At 40.4% G+C, this 15,580-nt stretch overlaps 1 protein-coding gene across 19 annotated transcripts in view; it reads left to right on the forward strand.

Moving 5' to 3' along the window:
• Nucleotides 1-15,580, forward strand: part of DLGAP2 (DLG associated protein 2) — a 463,944-nt gene that overhangs the window by 422,383 nt on the left and 25,981 nt on the right. For all 19 annotated transcript variants that reach the window (XR_008576189.1, XM_054818855.1, XM_054818858.1 and 16 more), the window contains one exon: nt 4,614-4,963. Coding sequence is in view for 18 of the 19 variants with exons in the window: in XM_054818855.1 (XP_054674830.1) it covers nt 4,614-4,963 (350 nt within the window). In the remaining variant the exon portion in view is untranslated. The remainder of the gene's footprint in view (nt 1-4,613; nt 4,964-15,580) is intronic.

The following is a 15,580-nucleotide window of genomic DNA, read 5'->3' on the forward strand; positions in this document are numbered from 1 at the left end:
TTTTTTCCTGCCTGAGTGACAAATTAATGCACGTTATGCTGCATTGCTACCTGGTCCTTTCTCCTAAACAATTTATACCTGGTTTTCACCATCATTTAGTCTAACCTACTGTGAAGCAGCACAGAACCATTTTGTTTTCTCTCCATTTCTATAGCAATGTCCTTCCTTAAAGGAAAATCCAGTGGAGCCAATTGAACCTGTTTATGTTGAAGTGGGGCAAGTGCCTGAACACTTAATAATTTGATTCAAATGGAAGTCTGAAATGCCCATTTAGTTTAGAATTAGAACAGGTTTTTACCACTTTTATCATTTTTGGTTGATGATCATAAGCTAACAGATGGAGAAAGACTGTATTTTAATAAGCTCAGAAAAATATTTTCCCTACTTTATTAAAAAAGGCAAAAAATAAATTCAGCTTTCTATATTAAGATAGCCTTTGAATACAACTGGAAGGAAGATTTTAGTTTCTTTTTCATAATTCCTTCTGTGTGTAGCTTAACCATTGAAAAGATGTATTTACCTCTTGTGCCATCTACTTTCTTTTTATTTGCATTTCAGAGCAGCTATAGATTTTACAAATTGATTAACAGCGTGGCAGAAGGCTGTTTCTTTTACTTTGAGCCTCATTGCTCAGCAGCAGGATTGGTGAGAGAAATCTCAGGAGCGCCCAGCATACACACACCAAAACTACTCAGAAAACTAAAGAAATCAGAAATCTTTGGTCATCTTCTGTGAGCCACAGAAACAACAGAAGATTATCAAGGATTGATGTTTTATATGTCGAAACATGAAGCATGTCTCTGCTTCTGCTGAAGCCCACAATTTAAATCAGTCTAAAGTCGCACTGCGGCAGCTCTGCCTTCCTGGCGCCCTGCTTCTGCACGCCCCTGTCCTCGCGCTGTTTTGTCCCCTGCTGTTGTGCCAGCTCTGACACCCAGCTTGTCCTGCTGTGACTGAAGACGAGGATCCTCCATCCCAGTCCTCTTTTTCCCAGTTCAGCTTTCAGCACCAGTGCCCTGCATGGGGTTACTGGCCCACCCTCCTTGGCCAGCGCTCGGTATGCTGGGGCTGCGTTGCCCAGCACCAGCTCTCCCTGGGGGACAGCAAAACCCACCACAGCTCTGGAGTTTGTAGAATGATGGACCAAAAAATGGGGAAGACATGAAGCAGCACTGAGGAGGTTTTATGTGCTTGCTTTGAACTAATAACCCCTAAGGTCAATAAAATTTGCAAAGCAGCGAATGATGCAAAGCTGACAGGAGCTCCTGTCCGTCAGCGTAAGAAGGGGATGATAAATGTAAAGGAAGTTAATTTTCCATCAGGAAAAGGAAATGTTTCTACCCATATATAATAAGTACGTATGAGTGCTAGGGCCAAGAATTGGACATGATAGAAGACGACATTACTGCTGATAACAGGAACATTCACAGATGTAATAATTAATGGAAAAAAAATTTGAAAGTGACATAAAATTTCGTGCTTCAGACCTTAAGTCAATACTTATTTATTATAGACCTAAGACCAAGCACAAAGAGTAAACTATGGATTATAGGGTTACTTTTCTCCTTTAACAAGCCCCTAATCTATTATGTAGTCATCTCTTAAGTCAGCAACACATGCCAAGTTTATCTAAGACAAGTCTTGGTCACATTATTCATCTAAGTTATCCCATTTACTTCACTAGAACCGCTTGAGTGATTAAAGCAAATAGAATTTGGTGGCAAGATTTGCCTCCCAAGTTCATGCCTCCATCCTCTTACCTGATTTTGTTACCGTCTCCAATTAGTCCCAGATTTCTGTGGCTCTGAAACTGTTGTTCCAGATATGAACTCATTAACCATGTGGAGATGGATTTTTTTACTCCCTGCTCAATATTTGTCTCTGTGACTGTAGCTTAGAAATTAATCGGATTGCTTCCTACTATATTTCACTGTAGATATGTAGCCAGTTTCTCACGAACTTTCAGTCTCTCCTGGTTTCTTCTCCTTGTTGAACATCTGTGGGGTTTTTAATCCCTGTTTAGTGCTCATGATCAAATGCCTGCCAGAATACTGCAGTAACTGTAACACTTGGTGGCTTTAAGACATGTCATTCCACCGAAACAATCAGAAATTTCCAGAATAAAATATTTGATCGGGGTGTGGGGGAGGGGGGGAGAGAAAAAAAGAAAAGAAAAAGCAAGTGACTGTTTTGGTTTTGCTACAAGGAGAATTTTCTTTTTTAGAAATGTAAATGAAGATTAAGTTAGCTATGAAGGGTTGCAACAGAAGTTTAACATTTATATTCATTAGACAGAGAAGTGATCTGCTGCCCGAGAAGTAGGGATATACTTGCTTGTGATGTTTCATTATCACATTTACCATATGTTTCATTATTCACTGCTATTCTTTTGCATACAGACAGTAAAAAACAGTAAATTAGTTATAACAGTGATAACCTGTCTTATGTTATAGGTAAAAATAGCTTCCTGTTCTGGATCTCACTCACCCTACTTCACCCCATTGTCTCTATTTCTAATGTTTCCCAGCACTTTGATCACTTGCATCTACATTTGCAGGGGAAAGGTGGGGGAGCAGTTTTATGGCAACTCTCTTAGTGGAAATATTCCTTAGAGCCACTGCTTGAGCTCATAAGACACTGTCTTCATTTCCAAGCTTTACAGCCTCTCCCTTCTTTCATGAACTTTCTGTATTCCCTAAAGCGTCTGAAAAATATTGGGTTTTTCTTTCTTCTTAACTGCTGGTTACAAAACTGACAGGAGATAAGATTGGTGATAGGACAACAAAACAGCACTTCAAAAAAAGCACGCAGTCTCAGAATCTGAAGAGCATGTTTTCACGTGTTTCACTCTGTTAGAGCAATTTAGCTCAGAGCAAGACTCTCTTTAAATCTCTATCAGAATTGAGTGGCATCAGTAGTAAATCAAAATGTGCTTCAAATGAAGGTTTTCACTTCCTAGCTGTGCCTCCCTCCCTTTTATTTATGATCACCCTTTTATTTATGATTATCAAGAATCAAAATTTACATGTAGTTTTCTCTAGGCTCACTTTTCCCACAGGCTAGCCTGGCGATACAGGCTCAGCAGTCCCAGGTATTAGCAAACTCCTAAACTGGTCTCTTCTCTGCAGAGAGCTGCAACATAGCTTCATATCAAAAAGCATGACTGCAGGGGCGCTCCGTCCCACTTCATTGCTTATCAGCCCGTATTTGTATAATGGGAAGAGGAACTCTTGTAGAATCCTTTTTGTACTCAAGTAACCCCAGTTCCAAAGTTACCTGAGTCACTGTTGCAATGTCCAATGCATTTAACAACACCAGAAACAGGCAAACCTTCTGCCTAAGTCATTCATTATTCTGGTCTCTGCATGTATACATTATGCTATTTCAGCATTATGGATACAGGGAAACATAATAGGTTTCTTTATCTTCCTGCAATTATACAAGAAATGAATTGGACCTGATTTTCCTGTACAGGAATATGGAAAGCTGTATCATGATGCATTTTTGTATCAGTTGCTAATTTTATGAATTATGATTATATGTGCCTTGGGGAAAAACCACTTCTATAACAGAAATGCTCTTATTAGTATCAAAAAACTATAGTGGGCTTAGACAATTAGAAAATTCAGCTGGGTGATATTAATGACTAAATATATATCTCTATGAAATCTCTAAAATGTTGTAAGGAAGCGGTATTAGCACAATCTTGCATCTATAGAGCTTTCTTGGATGTTTTATTGAGTTTTTTGCTGCAAGACAGAATCTGTGTGACACCAGCCTCAGACCTGCTCTGCTCAACAAGCTGAAAGTCTTAGTTCTGCTCATGTGTATCCCGTTCTCCCAGTGTTTCAGAACCATTTTTATATTTCCATATTCTCTGCATTTAAGTATATCCCCCTTCAATGTATATTCTAAGGATTTAAGGCTTCCCAGAGGATAATAGATAAAAAGTCACTGCTTTTGGTATTGCTCGTAGTTTTTGTTTGTTGTCCAAGTAGCTTTGCATATATTGTAACATCTTTTGCATGCTTGGAATTTCCTTTTATTAATCGTATTGTGGATATTTTTAAAACATATGCTTCTTGTATAAGTAGCCAATCTTGCCTAATTCCAGGAAGTATTTTTAAAGGTTGAAGTGTGGCATACCATAAAGTGTAAGTTTCTGAATAAGATTTTGTTCCAGTATACTTTCTTAATACACTGTATCAATACAGAATCCACAGTTCAGATGATAACAAGAGGAAAACAAAAATCTTCCTTCAATTCTCTTATCAGCTTTACTCCATGCAGAAACAACCCCAGAAGCCCCAGTGTGTACCTACCCAGCACAAGTCTTAACATACACACACAAATGCTCACCGGCTCTCTCTCATCTTCACCGTAATCTGAGACTCCCATGTCCACCCCTTGCTTCCTTGTTGCTGTGGATACCCATCTGATGCTGAGAGACACTTTCAACTAATAGCAAGGTTCACAAAGAGCCTATGTTGCACTGTCGTCATTTTTAAGTAGCATAAACTTAATGTTCAGGTGATTCCTGTTGTGAAGTTTCCATCAGATTAATCTTGATTTTTCTCTCTTTTTTTTCTTTTTTTTTTTAATTCTTTCCATAGCTGTAACTTACACAAGTTACAAAAAAACACCGCCACCGGTACCCCCTCGTACCACTTCCAAGCCACTGATCTCAGTCACGGCACAGAGCAGCACAGAATCCACCCAGGACGCATATCACGACAGCCGGACTCAGAGGATTTCCCCTTGGCCGCAGGATGGGAGAGGGATGTACAACTCCACCGACAGTTTGGACAGTAACAAGGCCATGAATCTCGCCTTGGAAACTGCGGCTGCGCAGCGCCACGCGTCCGAGAGCCAGAGCACCTCGATACGAACCAGTGACAAGGCCATTTTAGTGACAAAAGCAGAGGAGTTTCTTAAGAGTCGACGTTCCTCTATAGGGATCCAGGTAGCCTATCATTAACATCTGTTCTGTGATGAATTGCTTGCCGTCTTTCTGTAAATAGCATAGAATGAGTCATTCAGCTTCACTGGCTCTAATAATCTAACAAACAACCCCTGGCTGCTTAGCGTTAATTGTAATTCACATCATGGCAACGTGGCTGTGTGGAAAAGTCTTCGGCTAATATGCTGTACCTGGAAGAAAATGAATGAATAAATCTCTAGGGAGGTTACCTGTCATTAACACTTGATATGAAAATTATACTGCAGAGCTACAGGTGAACGGTGTGTTCATCTCCTTCTCTCCATGAATTCACAGTCCTTTTTATAGTATTACGCCAGCTTTAAAATGCTTGACTTTATTTTTCCATTATCTTTCTCTTTTGACCTTGAAAAATGTGCAATGCTGCTGGATCTGCAAGTTATTCTGCCTAAAAAAGAGTGCACCCCCACCCCTACTTTTAGTTGTGCTGGGGAGAAGGCACCAAGGAAGAGAAAGAAATGTGCTGGTGTAGATACACCGTAATTGTAGATGGCGAGTGGCGAAATAACATTAATAAGCACAGTCTTTGAGCATTCCTCCATTTGTCCATCAAAAAATGGAATATTAATTTCACCTGACAAAATGTCTGTCAGGCTGTGGAAACCTCAGTTACGTTGTTTCAGGTGAATGAAATAAGATGATTCCAAATGCAAATTCAGAACCCTATTCCTTCTACTAAATTGAAAGCACCATAGATAGCAATGATCATTTGTTTAAATCTCTAGGAAATACCAAGCGATAACAAAAATCAGAAAGTTAACCTTGCAAAGAATGCAAAGTCCTTTGAGATACAGGAGTATAGGAAAATTTAGGCTTCTGTTCTGCTGTTACTTAGCCACATATATGATTTTAAGTATGTGAATATTCCCTTTTACATCACTGGGTTCACTTCTGCACTTTTAAAAATCTCCACTTTTGCCAGATCAGCTATAGAGGAAATGCCATGTATTTTGGCATAGTTGCAGGTATTGTGGAGACAGCAACACAGATCTTGAGAAGGTAATAGTCCAAGTAACAAAGCCCAGTGAGTGACTGTTCATCTACTAGGAAGTATATTATTTTCTTTAAAAAGTAGTAATTCCATTTCCATTAATTTCAAAATGCAGTCAGAGAAAAGTATTTGGGTTAAGCACATCAGAGCTATTGATTGAACTTCACTGTTTAATATCTTAGTGTGGTATAATTTTGCTGTTCCACAATGTATTAGACTAATGGGAAGGCATAGGCTTTGCCAGCAAGCTGCTTGTCCATTTCCCAATGTGAAAGTGCTTGTTTCTGCTACTTTAGATGCAGAGGAGTAAAATGCAATTTAACAGCAATGGTAAAATATTCAAATGGCTGCTTTTCAAATGGTTTACAATGGAATTAGTGTATCCTAAATTGTTCAGAGAAGGGGCTTAGCAGATAACAGTCATTTTGGGTACCTTTTAGCCCCTAACCTGAAACTTACTCTTCAGAAAGGAATAGTATCTAGTGTTGTTCTTATCTCTTCTTTACAGCAGCTGTGCACGGTATTTAACAATGTTGGTGTCTTCCTTCAGTCAGTCCTGGTATTTCAGCAATTAATTCTGAAACTTCGATTACATCACTTGATCCTGTGTCTTACTGCAGGTGATGACCAGTAATTTTCACTGGGCTCTGACCCTTCTTGGTATGTGGTGTGTTTAGTCATACGTGCTTATAATCCGCAAAAACATCTGTGCAATGATTTCCATGGACGCAGTGGATCTTCTGTAGCAGCTTACCGCCTGACGCTTGGCCCATAAAACTGGTCCTTGGGTGCACACAGTGAAAAAGGCAAATATTGTTTGCAACAGCAGGTCTTAGAAGGATGAGCTGTTTGTTATCTTTTGAGAAGTACAAACTGCTTGGTTGTACCATTCGGCATTAGATAAGGTTAAAATTGCAATATTACCTTCAACACAGTGTCCTGAGAGCACAGTTTAGCTGTTTGGGGGTTTTTCTGCAGTAAGTTTCAAACTTCACATTAGTTTGAAAAATACCTTTTCTGCAGCATTTCTAAAAAAATGCATTTTGTTGTATTTCTGTTGCCAGGTTTGTAAGGAATAAAAACAGAGGGTAGGATATTCTTATTGCAAACTACATAAATAGTAATTTACCCCTCTAAAATACAGTTGAAGTATTAAATTTCTTTTAGACTTCTGCATCAAAGCACCTCAGAAAAGGAAGTATTTATTTGCATATTTCCTTGATTGACTAAATGACTTGTTTTCTCATTAGCATGCCATGCCAGGGTAATGCATTGAATTTGCATTTATTTGCATTAATTAATTTGCTATCAGGATGGTTAATTTGTGCATTTTTTAATGCTTCATTCCTTTAACACATTGGTGTGAGAATGCTTGCCAACAGAGCTTCATACAGGAGCAGAGAGGCACAAAGATAAAGAATGACCTGCGATGCCTTTGCATGTGGAACTGCTATGGACCCAGTCTAAGGCTCTCACGTCTTTGGTATATATGATTTGTGTAGTGTACACGTAACGAACAGAAGTCCTTTTTAAAAGTCCTGGCATACTAGGCACATGCCGTAGGATTGGTATTCACATGCACGGGGAGCCCAAGCTCCTAGGAGAGCACTGGACTTACTATGAAGATCAGCAGCATCCAGTCTGCAAGGACAGAGAACAACACAGATATGGTAACTCATCTCACAGTATGTTATCCCTATCCCAGATGGGAATTTTGGACAAAAAAAGCATCAGAAACAAAGATTTTCCAGAAAATAGCTCTTGGTTTTGTTTGTTTGTTTGTTTTTCACTGCCACATTTAAATCAAGAGGAATATTGTCAGATGTGTCAGTAGGAACTGCAAAAAAAAAGTTGATTCCTAAATTCAAATGAATTTCAGACTACTGATTCTCAGATTAAAATTTTAATCAGCATTCTTAAGAATATATATCTAGAACAAAGAATAAAACTCTAGTAATACTAGTAGCTATAGTCTTCATATGTGTCTTCCATCATGACAGCAGAAGACTAATCAAAGTATTTGAATTAAAATGGAGGGTAGAGATTGTCCAGAGTAAAATAACCACTAAAGCAAGAACAAGGTTATTGCTAATATATTTTCAGGGATTTTCCTTGCTCTTTTGCACACCCTTGTATATATGCTAATGATTAACATTCAAAAACTGCTTTAGTTATAAACTATTTCATATTGAAAGCATTTGGATTGTAAAATACATGAGAAACATGTCAAGAAATTACTCCTTATTTATTTCAAGTATTTCAGAACATGCAGTCCTTTGTTTCTTCTCTATTCGGAAGACATCAAGGCTTCTCAAAATGAACAGAAACCCCAGAAGTAGATGAGACGGAAACAAATGTTGTAAGTGTGGAGGCTGATTCATGATGATATTTTTGGAGATGAGCACTAATTGTAGCGTAGAGAATGGACTCTGTCATCTTCATTTATCGTCAGGAAATCATGCTTCAAAATATCTAGGGGTTTTTTTTTAATCTCCAGAATCTTCATTAAAGAAACCATTCTTACAAATCACAAGCTGTATTCAGGAAGATTAGTGCAGTAACTCACCTGCCTAATTTTTTGTATCAAAAGAGGATCTTCTGCGTAATATTTACATATATACTTAATGAAATTATTAACATCATATGGTAAAAACTTTGTTCAAGAAACTCTGCAGTCGCAAACTGGAATTTCCCTTTAAGGCAAAGCATTTTATCCCCACATGGCACACTTACTTGCATGAGCATCTACATTTTCTTTGCACTGTTTAGGTTATACCGTCCTTGTCAGTGCTCTACTTCAGCATACACATAGCAATGAAAAGAAACATTTGCATTGATTACACATAAATGATCCAAAGTTTTAGAGGTAAGTGTTGTTCATTCTGCTCCTAAATTCACTATCAGACTGTGCTTTTCTGAGAGAAGTGCATGAAGTCCTTGGCCCGCAGAAGTCAGTGAAAGTTTTGATAACACCTCCATGGTACAAAGGCTATAACCTGGCCTTTAGAGTTAACATTGGCATATAGACACAGACACAGATACAGGTACAGGTAAAGGTACAGATACAGGTATAGATATAGAAGTCAGAATTCACAGGCTTAGCTGGTTAGCAGAGTTCTCATCCACTGGTTGCATTTTGGCCTCCTCACTTGTCAAAAAGCTTAGCAGTTGGAATTGTAGTTAAAACAAAGCTACAGTTATTTTAAAGCCATCTAATTTTTTACTCATTTCACAAATTACTCTTCGTCGTTTTCTTTACTGCCTTCTAACATAATGAAACATTCAAAGTGGGGAAGACCCAGATTGCTGCCTTGCAGAATACTTGTTGGTTCAGAACAATTCGCCACTTAGCATTAAATGCACTGGAAAAGTTATGAGTAACCACTGCTGTGTGCATTATTTTGGTGTTACTATCTCATATTAGCTTAACACAAATCCCGTTTCTAAACTCTGGCATGCATTTATACCTAAAAGGCTTCTTAAAAGACCAGCAGAATTTCTCAACGCATTGTAGGATATTCTTGTGGTAATTAGCACCTACTCTGCCATGCAACATATTTGAGCAGTCCAGATGTTCTGCTGGGAAGTAGTGGAGTAGTAAAATGGAGCCCTGCGGTGAGGCACAAAAAAATCACTCAAGCATGAAAGCGTAGGTTTATTTTGGTGGGTTTCTAAAAATTATTTTGAAAGAGCATATGTTTTTTGGGTGATAAAAGTATTCCATCAGTTAAGGAAAACAGTAGCAGTTAGTACTGTAGTTTTATTTGAAGTATTTTTCCTACTTTGAAGTCACTGCATACAAATGAGATCTCCCTATACCTAAGAATGGTTATCTGCATGCACAATTACATATACTTGATCTGGTGTCAAATGTAGTCTTTTCTTCTCTTTTTCACTCTTGTTATCACCAAGAATCATAGAATCATAGAATCATAGAATGGTTTGGGTTGGAAGGGACCTTAAAGATCATCTAGTTCCAACCCCCCTGCTGTGGGCAGGGACACCCTCCACTAGACCACGTTGCCCAAAGCCCCATCCAACCTGGCCTTGAACACTTCCAGGGAGGGGGCATCCACAACCTCTCTGGGCAACCTGTTCCAGTGCCTCACCACCCTCACAGTAAAGAATTTCTTTCTAACATCTAATCTAAATCGACCCTCCTTCAGCTTGAACCCATTACCCCTTGTCCTGTCACTACACTCCCTGATAAACAGTCCCTCTCCAGCTTTCCTGTAGGCCCCTTCAGGTACTGGTAAGCCGCAATTAGATCTCCCTGGAGCCTTCTTTTCCCCAGGCTGAACAATCCCAACTCTCTCAGCCTGTCCTCATAGGAGAGGTGCTCCAGCCCTCTGGTCAGCTTCATGGCCCTCCTCTGGACTCGCTCCCACAGCTCCATGTCTCTCTCTCATACTGGGGCCCCCAGAGCTGGACGCAGTACTCCAGGTGGGGTCTCACAAGAGCGGAGTAGAGGGGCAGGATCACCTCCCTTGACCTGCTGGTCACACCTCTCTTGATGCAGCCCAGGACACGGTTGGCTTTCTGGGCTGCAAGCGCACACTGCTGGCTCATGTTGAGCTTCTCATCAATCAACACCCCCAAGTCCTTCTCCTCGGGGCTGCTTTCAATCCATTCCTCGCCCAGCCAATAGTTGTGCTTGGGATTGCGCCTTGCACTTGCCCTTGCTGAACTTCATGCGGTTCGCATGGGCCCACCTCTCCAGCCTGTCAAGGTCCCTCTGGATGGCAACATATGAAGAAGCCTATGCAAAAGAGGAAAGGTGAATTATTTCCCTTCCTGTGCATCATCAGAGAGATTGTTTATTAAATTCTAATTATAGAACAAATCGGCTACAGCAGTGAAAACCCATTGAGGGCAGTGAAGTTGCATGGGGAGAGATAATGTAGCCTGAAGGACTCTTATTACTGATGCTTATGAGAGAGAAGCGAGAGACACCAGGTTAAAATCTGTTTTCTTACGCATTGAATATATTCACTTCAAGCCTCCCTTAGAGACCATATGTAGAGAAGCTTAGACTGGAATTTTTAGGACACTACAATACTATGTTGCAGTTCTCATGTTTAAGAGCAGAATAATACTTTAATATAGAAATAAAGGTTGCTTTTAAGTAGTTAAAAAAGCTTAGTAAATACTTTGAAGGAATAATTTAGTCAGTTCATGCATCCTTTTCTAGAATGAGTGCCTATGAACAAACCAAGATTGATTATAACAAGCAAGTTATTTGCAATAGTGATTTGCATTTATTCACATAATTTTGTGCTAGTATGATTTACTTAAGGATCATTTATTACCAAGTCGGTGCCAGTATCTGGTACTTAGTTTTCAAATTTTGAGCTGAATCAGTCAGCAGTGACTGATCACAGAGGATCCATAGCATTATCTGCTCCTTGTATTAGTAGCAAAAATCATGGAGGGGAGTGTTATGCCTTTGTGAAAGGTAAGACAAATAAGATATAGAAATAATCTCAAAATGCTCCATTACACTTACTATTAATATTATAGCCTTATGGGCATACTCTAAACCCATAAAACAATGTTTTTCATGGCATAAAGTGCCATATTTTTAAAGTTTTAGTTCTTTGTTTGCAAGCAGAGAGGAAGACAACTTGCTATGTTAGATCTACTCCTTTCTTCTGCTTTTGGTCAGTGGCTGGCTATTTTTTTGTTTCCTCTTCTGTATAAGACTCTCTCATAACCAGATAGACATATAATTTGTCACATTATTTTGCTTTACTGAGATTGTGGGCCAATTTGCAAATATTAAGGCTTTTAGAACCCCTGCAAGTATTAAAACAATAATGAATCATGGAAAATAACAACAGATTTATTAAGACTTATTTGAGTTCAGGAGCCACACAATCAAACCAAACATATTACTTTGTCTCCTCTGCTCATTTGAATCTAGCCTGGCCAATCTGATTAAATCTAAAGAGTTTCCTGCTGTTTTCTAGCAGGAGTCTTTATAATATCTGTCATACAGATATGCAATTTATTTGTTCATTTTTTTCTTTGTGAGTGCAAATTATTTTCTTATTTCCCACTTTTACTTGTGTTGGCATTTGCTTCCATTTTCCAGATCTATTTTTTTGTTGGTTGTTACAATATTTGCAATCCTAGATTGCACACACACCCCCCAAAAAAAAAAAAAAAAAAAAAAAACAAAACCACAAACAACCCAAAAATTGGCATTCTCCTGTTACAATGCACAGTGGGGAAATGAAAGCATTAAAATATGAAGGTAATCATCAGGTCAGTGTCAGCCTTGGCAAGCTGGAGGGAAGGATGATTTGGCAAGCATTTATATTTAGAGGTAACTAATGTCATTTTTATTTTGATACCTGGGCCACCATTTTCCTGATAATTTTGTTTTGAATAAAATTTTAGAGCAGATTACTTCATTTATGCCTGTAAGTTCTAGGAATCAATGATATATTCAGAAATTATTCAGGATATACTTCTAGGTGAAATACCAATAAGAAAGCACTTGAGAACAGATAGATGGATAAGACTTTTTCTGAATGTGTTGCATCAATGTAAAGATACCAGCCCATCCAAAATATAAAAGGGAAATATGCCTCCACACATCAGAAGCAGAGTTCAAAAGAAGACATTCTATCTGTTACTAAACCAAACAATGTAGTTGGCAAAAACAGGTATGCTTTTAACATGCAATATGAAAGAAAAGTGTGTGTTGCCAGTCTGCCTGCTTTGTTCCAACAACATCAACTGGCCAAATTGATGTTCTCCATAGGGACCTTTTTGTGTTTAGACCATCATGTTTCCAACAGCACTATATCTGAGCTGCAGAGATGTCCTTGTGGAAGGCAAAAGTCTCTTCTCTGTCCATTGACCATTGCTCACCTCCAGTGTTACTAGCTGTATGTTAGCTCTGCAAGTATGATACCATTGACCTTCCTTAGCCTGTTTCCATGTCCAGCAATCTGGCCTCCACCTCATCCCCCAGGACTCATTCAGTAGGTCCCAAGGAGCATAGGATGTAGAAATGGCCATCCTAAGAATATCACTCTATGAAGGAAGCGCAGTGCTTTAGAAGAACCTAAAGGCAAAGACTGACATGTGGGGACATGTCAACTTGACTTCTTTTGTCTGGCTTTGGTTCAGGTCTGTTCTGGCACACAATGTCCTGTCCTTCCATGCTAAGCCATGTGAGTGAGCAGGAGGCCCTGATGAATCTTCACAGCTTCTTCAGCCTGGCCACCCACAAACCTCTTTTCCCTTGTCAAACCTTCAGGCCTGTAATGCTGTGGAGCCTGTGCCTCCATCACTGACTCCATCATCTGGAGTTGCAGTTCATCCAAACAAGTTCAAGGGTCTTGATGAAAAATTCCACAAGTGGAAGTAAGAATGTTGGTCCTTTCCTTTGTACCCAGTCCAATAGAATTATAGACTAGACTAGACTAGAATAGAATAGAATCATAACATGGTTTGGGTTGGAAGGGACCTCAAAGATCATCCAGTCCAACCCCCGCTGCCACGGGCAGGGACACCCTCCACTAGACCACGTTGCCCAAAGCCCCATCCAACCTGGCCTTGAACACTTCCAGGGAGGGGGCATCCACAACTTCATAGAGAATCCTCTATGAATCAACAATCCTCATAGAGAACAATTTCTTCCTAATATCTAATCTAAATCTACCCTCCTTCAGTTTAAAACTGCTACTCCTCCTCCTATCACTACACTCCCTAATAGAGTCCCTCCCCATCTTTCCTGTAGGCCCCCTTCAGGTACTGGAAGGCTGCTATAAGGTCTCCCCAGAGCCGTCTTTTCTCCAGGCTGAACAACCACAACTCTCTCAGCCTGTCCTTATAGGAGAGGTGCTCTAGCCCTCTGATCAGCTTCGTGGCCCTCCTCTGGACCTGCTCGAGCAGGTCCGTGTCTTTCTTATGCTGGGGGTCCCAGAGCTGGACACTGGTGGGGTCTCATGAGAACAGAGTAGAGGGGGAGAATCACCTCCCTTGACCTGCTGGTCACACTTCTTTTGATGCCACCCAGGATACAGTTGGCTCTCTGGGCTGCGAGCGCATATTGTTGGCTCATACTCAGTTTTTCATCCACCAATACCCCCAAGTCCCTCTCCTCAAGGCTGCTTTCAATCCATTCTCCACCCAGCCTGTCGTTGTGCTTGGGATTGTGCTGACCCACGTGCAGGACCTTGCACTTGGCCTTGTTGAACTTCATGCAGCTCGCATGGGCCCACCTCTCCAGCCTGTCAAGGTCCCTCTGGATGGCATCCCTTCCCTCCAGTGTGTTGACTGCACCACACAGCCTGGTGTTGTTGACAAACTTGCTGAGGGTGCACTCAGTCCCACTATCAATGTCCCCACCAAAGATTTTAAATAATACTGGTCCCAATACGGACACCTAAGGGACACCACTCGTCACTGGTCTACACCTGGGCATCGAGCCGCAACTCTTTGAGTGTGACCATCCAGTCAATTCCTACCCACTGAGTCCACTCATCAAATCCATATCTGTCCATTTTAGAGACAAGGATGTTGTGCGGGACAGTATCAAATGCTTTCCACAAGTCCAGGTAGATGACGTCAGTTGCCCTTCCCTTATCCACCAACACTGTAACCCCATTGTAGAAGGCCACCAAATTTGTCAGGCACAATTTGCCCTTACTGAAGCCCTATTGGCTGTCCAACACAGTCCTAGCTGTCATCCAGAGCAACCCAGGTGTACTGACTTCATCATGCCATCAATATCAGCATCTTACCTGGTGTGAAGAAGCATCAAGAATCCTGACAGAGTCAATGACTCTTTCAATGCCTTGGGATTGCCATTCACAATCAGTTATACTGTGATTCTCGTTTACATTGTCATTAGACCTTGTCAGAAGCACTGCCATGTGAGGCTGTCCACAAAGACCCAGTCTCTTCTCCAACCTTTGACTAACTGGTCATGCACTTTGACATTTTCTCCTGCTTCTCTGAGGAGAGAGGTGCAACCTCAAAATTACTCTGACTACCTATTGTCCATAATGTCCAGCCTGGCAGTTTTGTCCAAGTATAATCTTCAAACTTCTGAGGCAGGAGGTATAAAAGGAAAACCCTGTTCCCTGTGTCACTGCCCTGAGAGGTATTACCCTCATCACTGGCACACTATGAAGTTAGAGCCTGCTCACATAGTTACCTTCCACTGTGTTCACTTTGAACACATACTCTGTGGAAGATTCGTCCTCTGCCTTCTGTCACACCCAGCACTTTGTTTCCATGACTTAGGAAACAAAGTGCTGAGACCTTCATGCATCCTCTTGGAAAATGCATGAAACTGAATGTTGCCATAACCTGACATCAGCACTACCAGGTATCTGACTATCTTTGCTAAGTCTGTAAGGCCACAATGAAATCCACTAATATTCCCTAGTAATTGCCTATCTCCTGCCTCTTCACTACCAAGACAATAGACTGGAAATGCTCAGGAGATCAGATTTCCTATATCACTCTCACCTACTTTAATAACCACTGCATCTTCTTAACATAGGAAGAAATCTTGATTTTGAGATCATGGTCTTAAGCATCCCTCCAGTGTCACTTTCCAAACTGCC

The sequence above is a fragment of the Grus americana genome, chromosome 3 (assembly GCF_028858705.1).
Source record: "Grus americana isolate bGruAme1 chromosome 3, bGruAme1.mat, whole genome shotgun sequence".
In the NCBI taxonomy this organism is placed as follows: Eukaryota; Metazoa; Chordata; class Aves; order Gruiformes; family Gruidae; genus Grus; species Grus americana.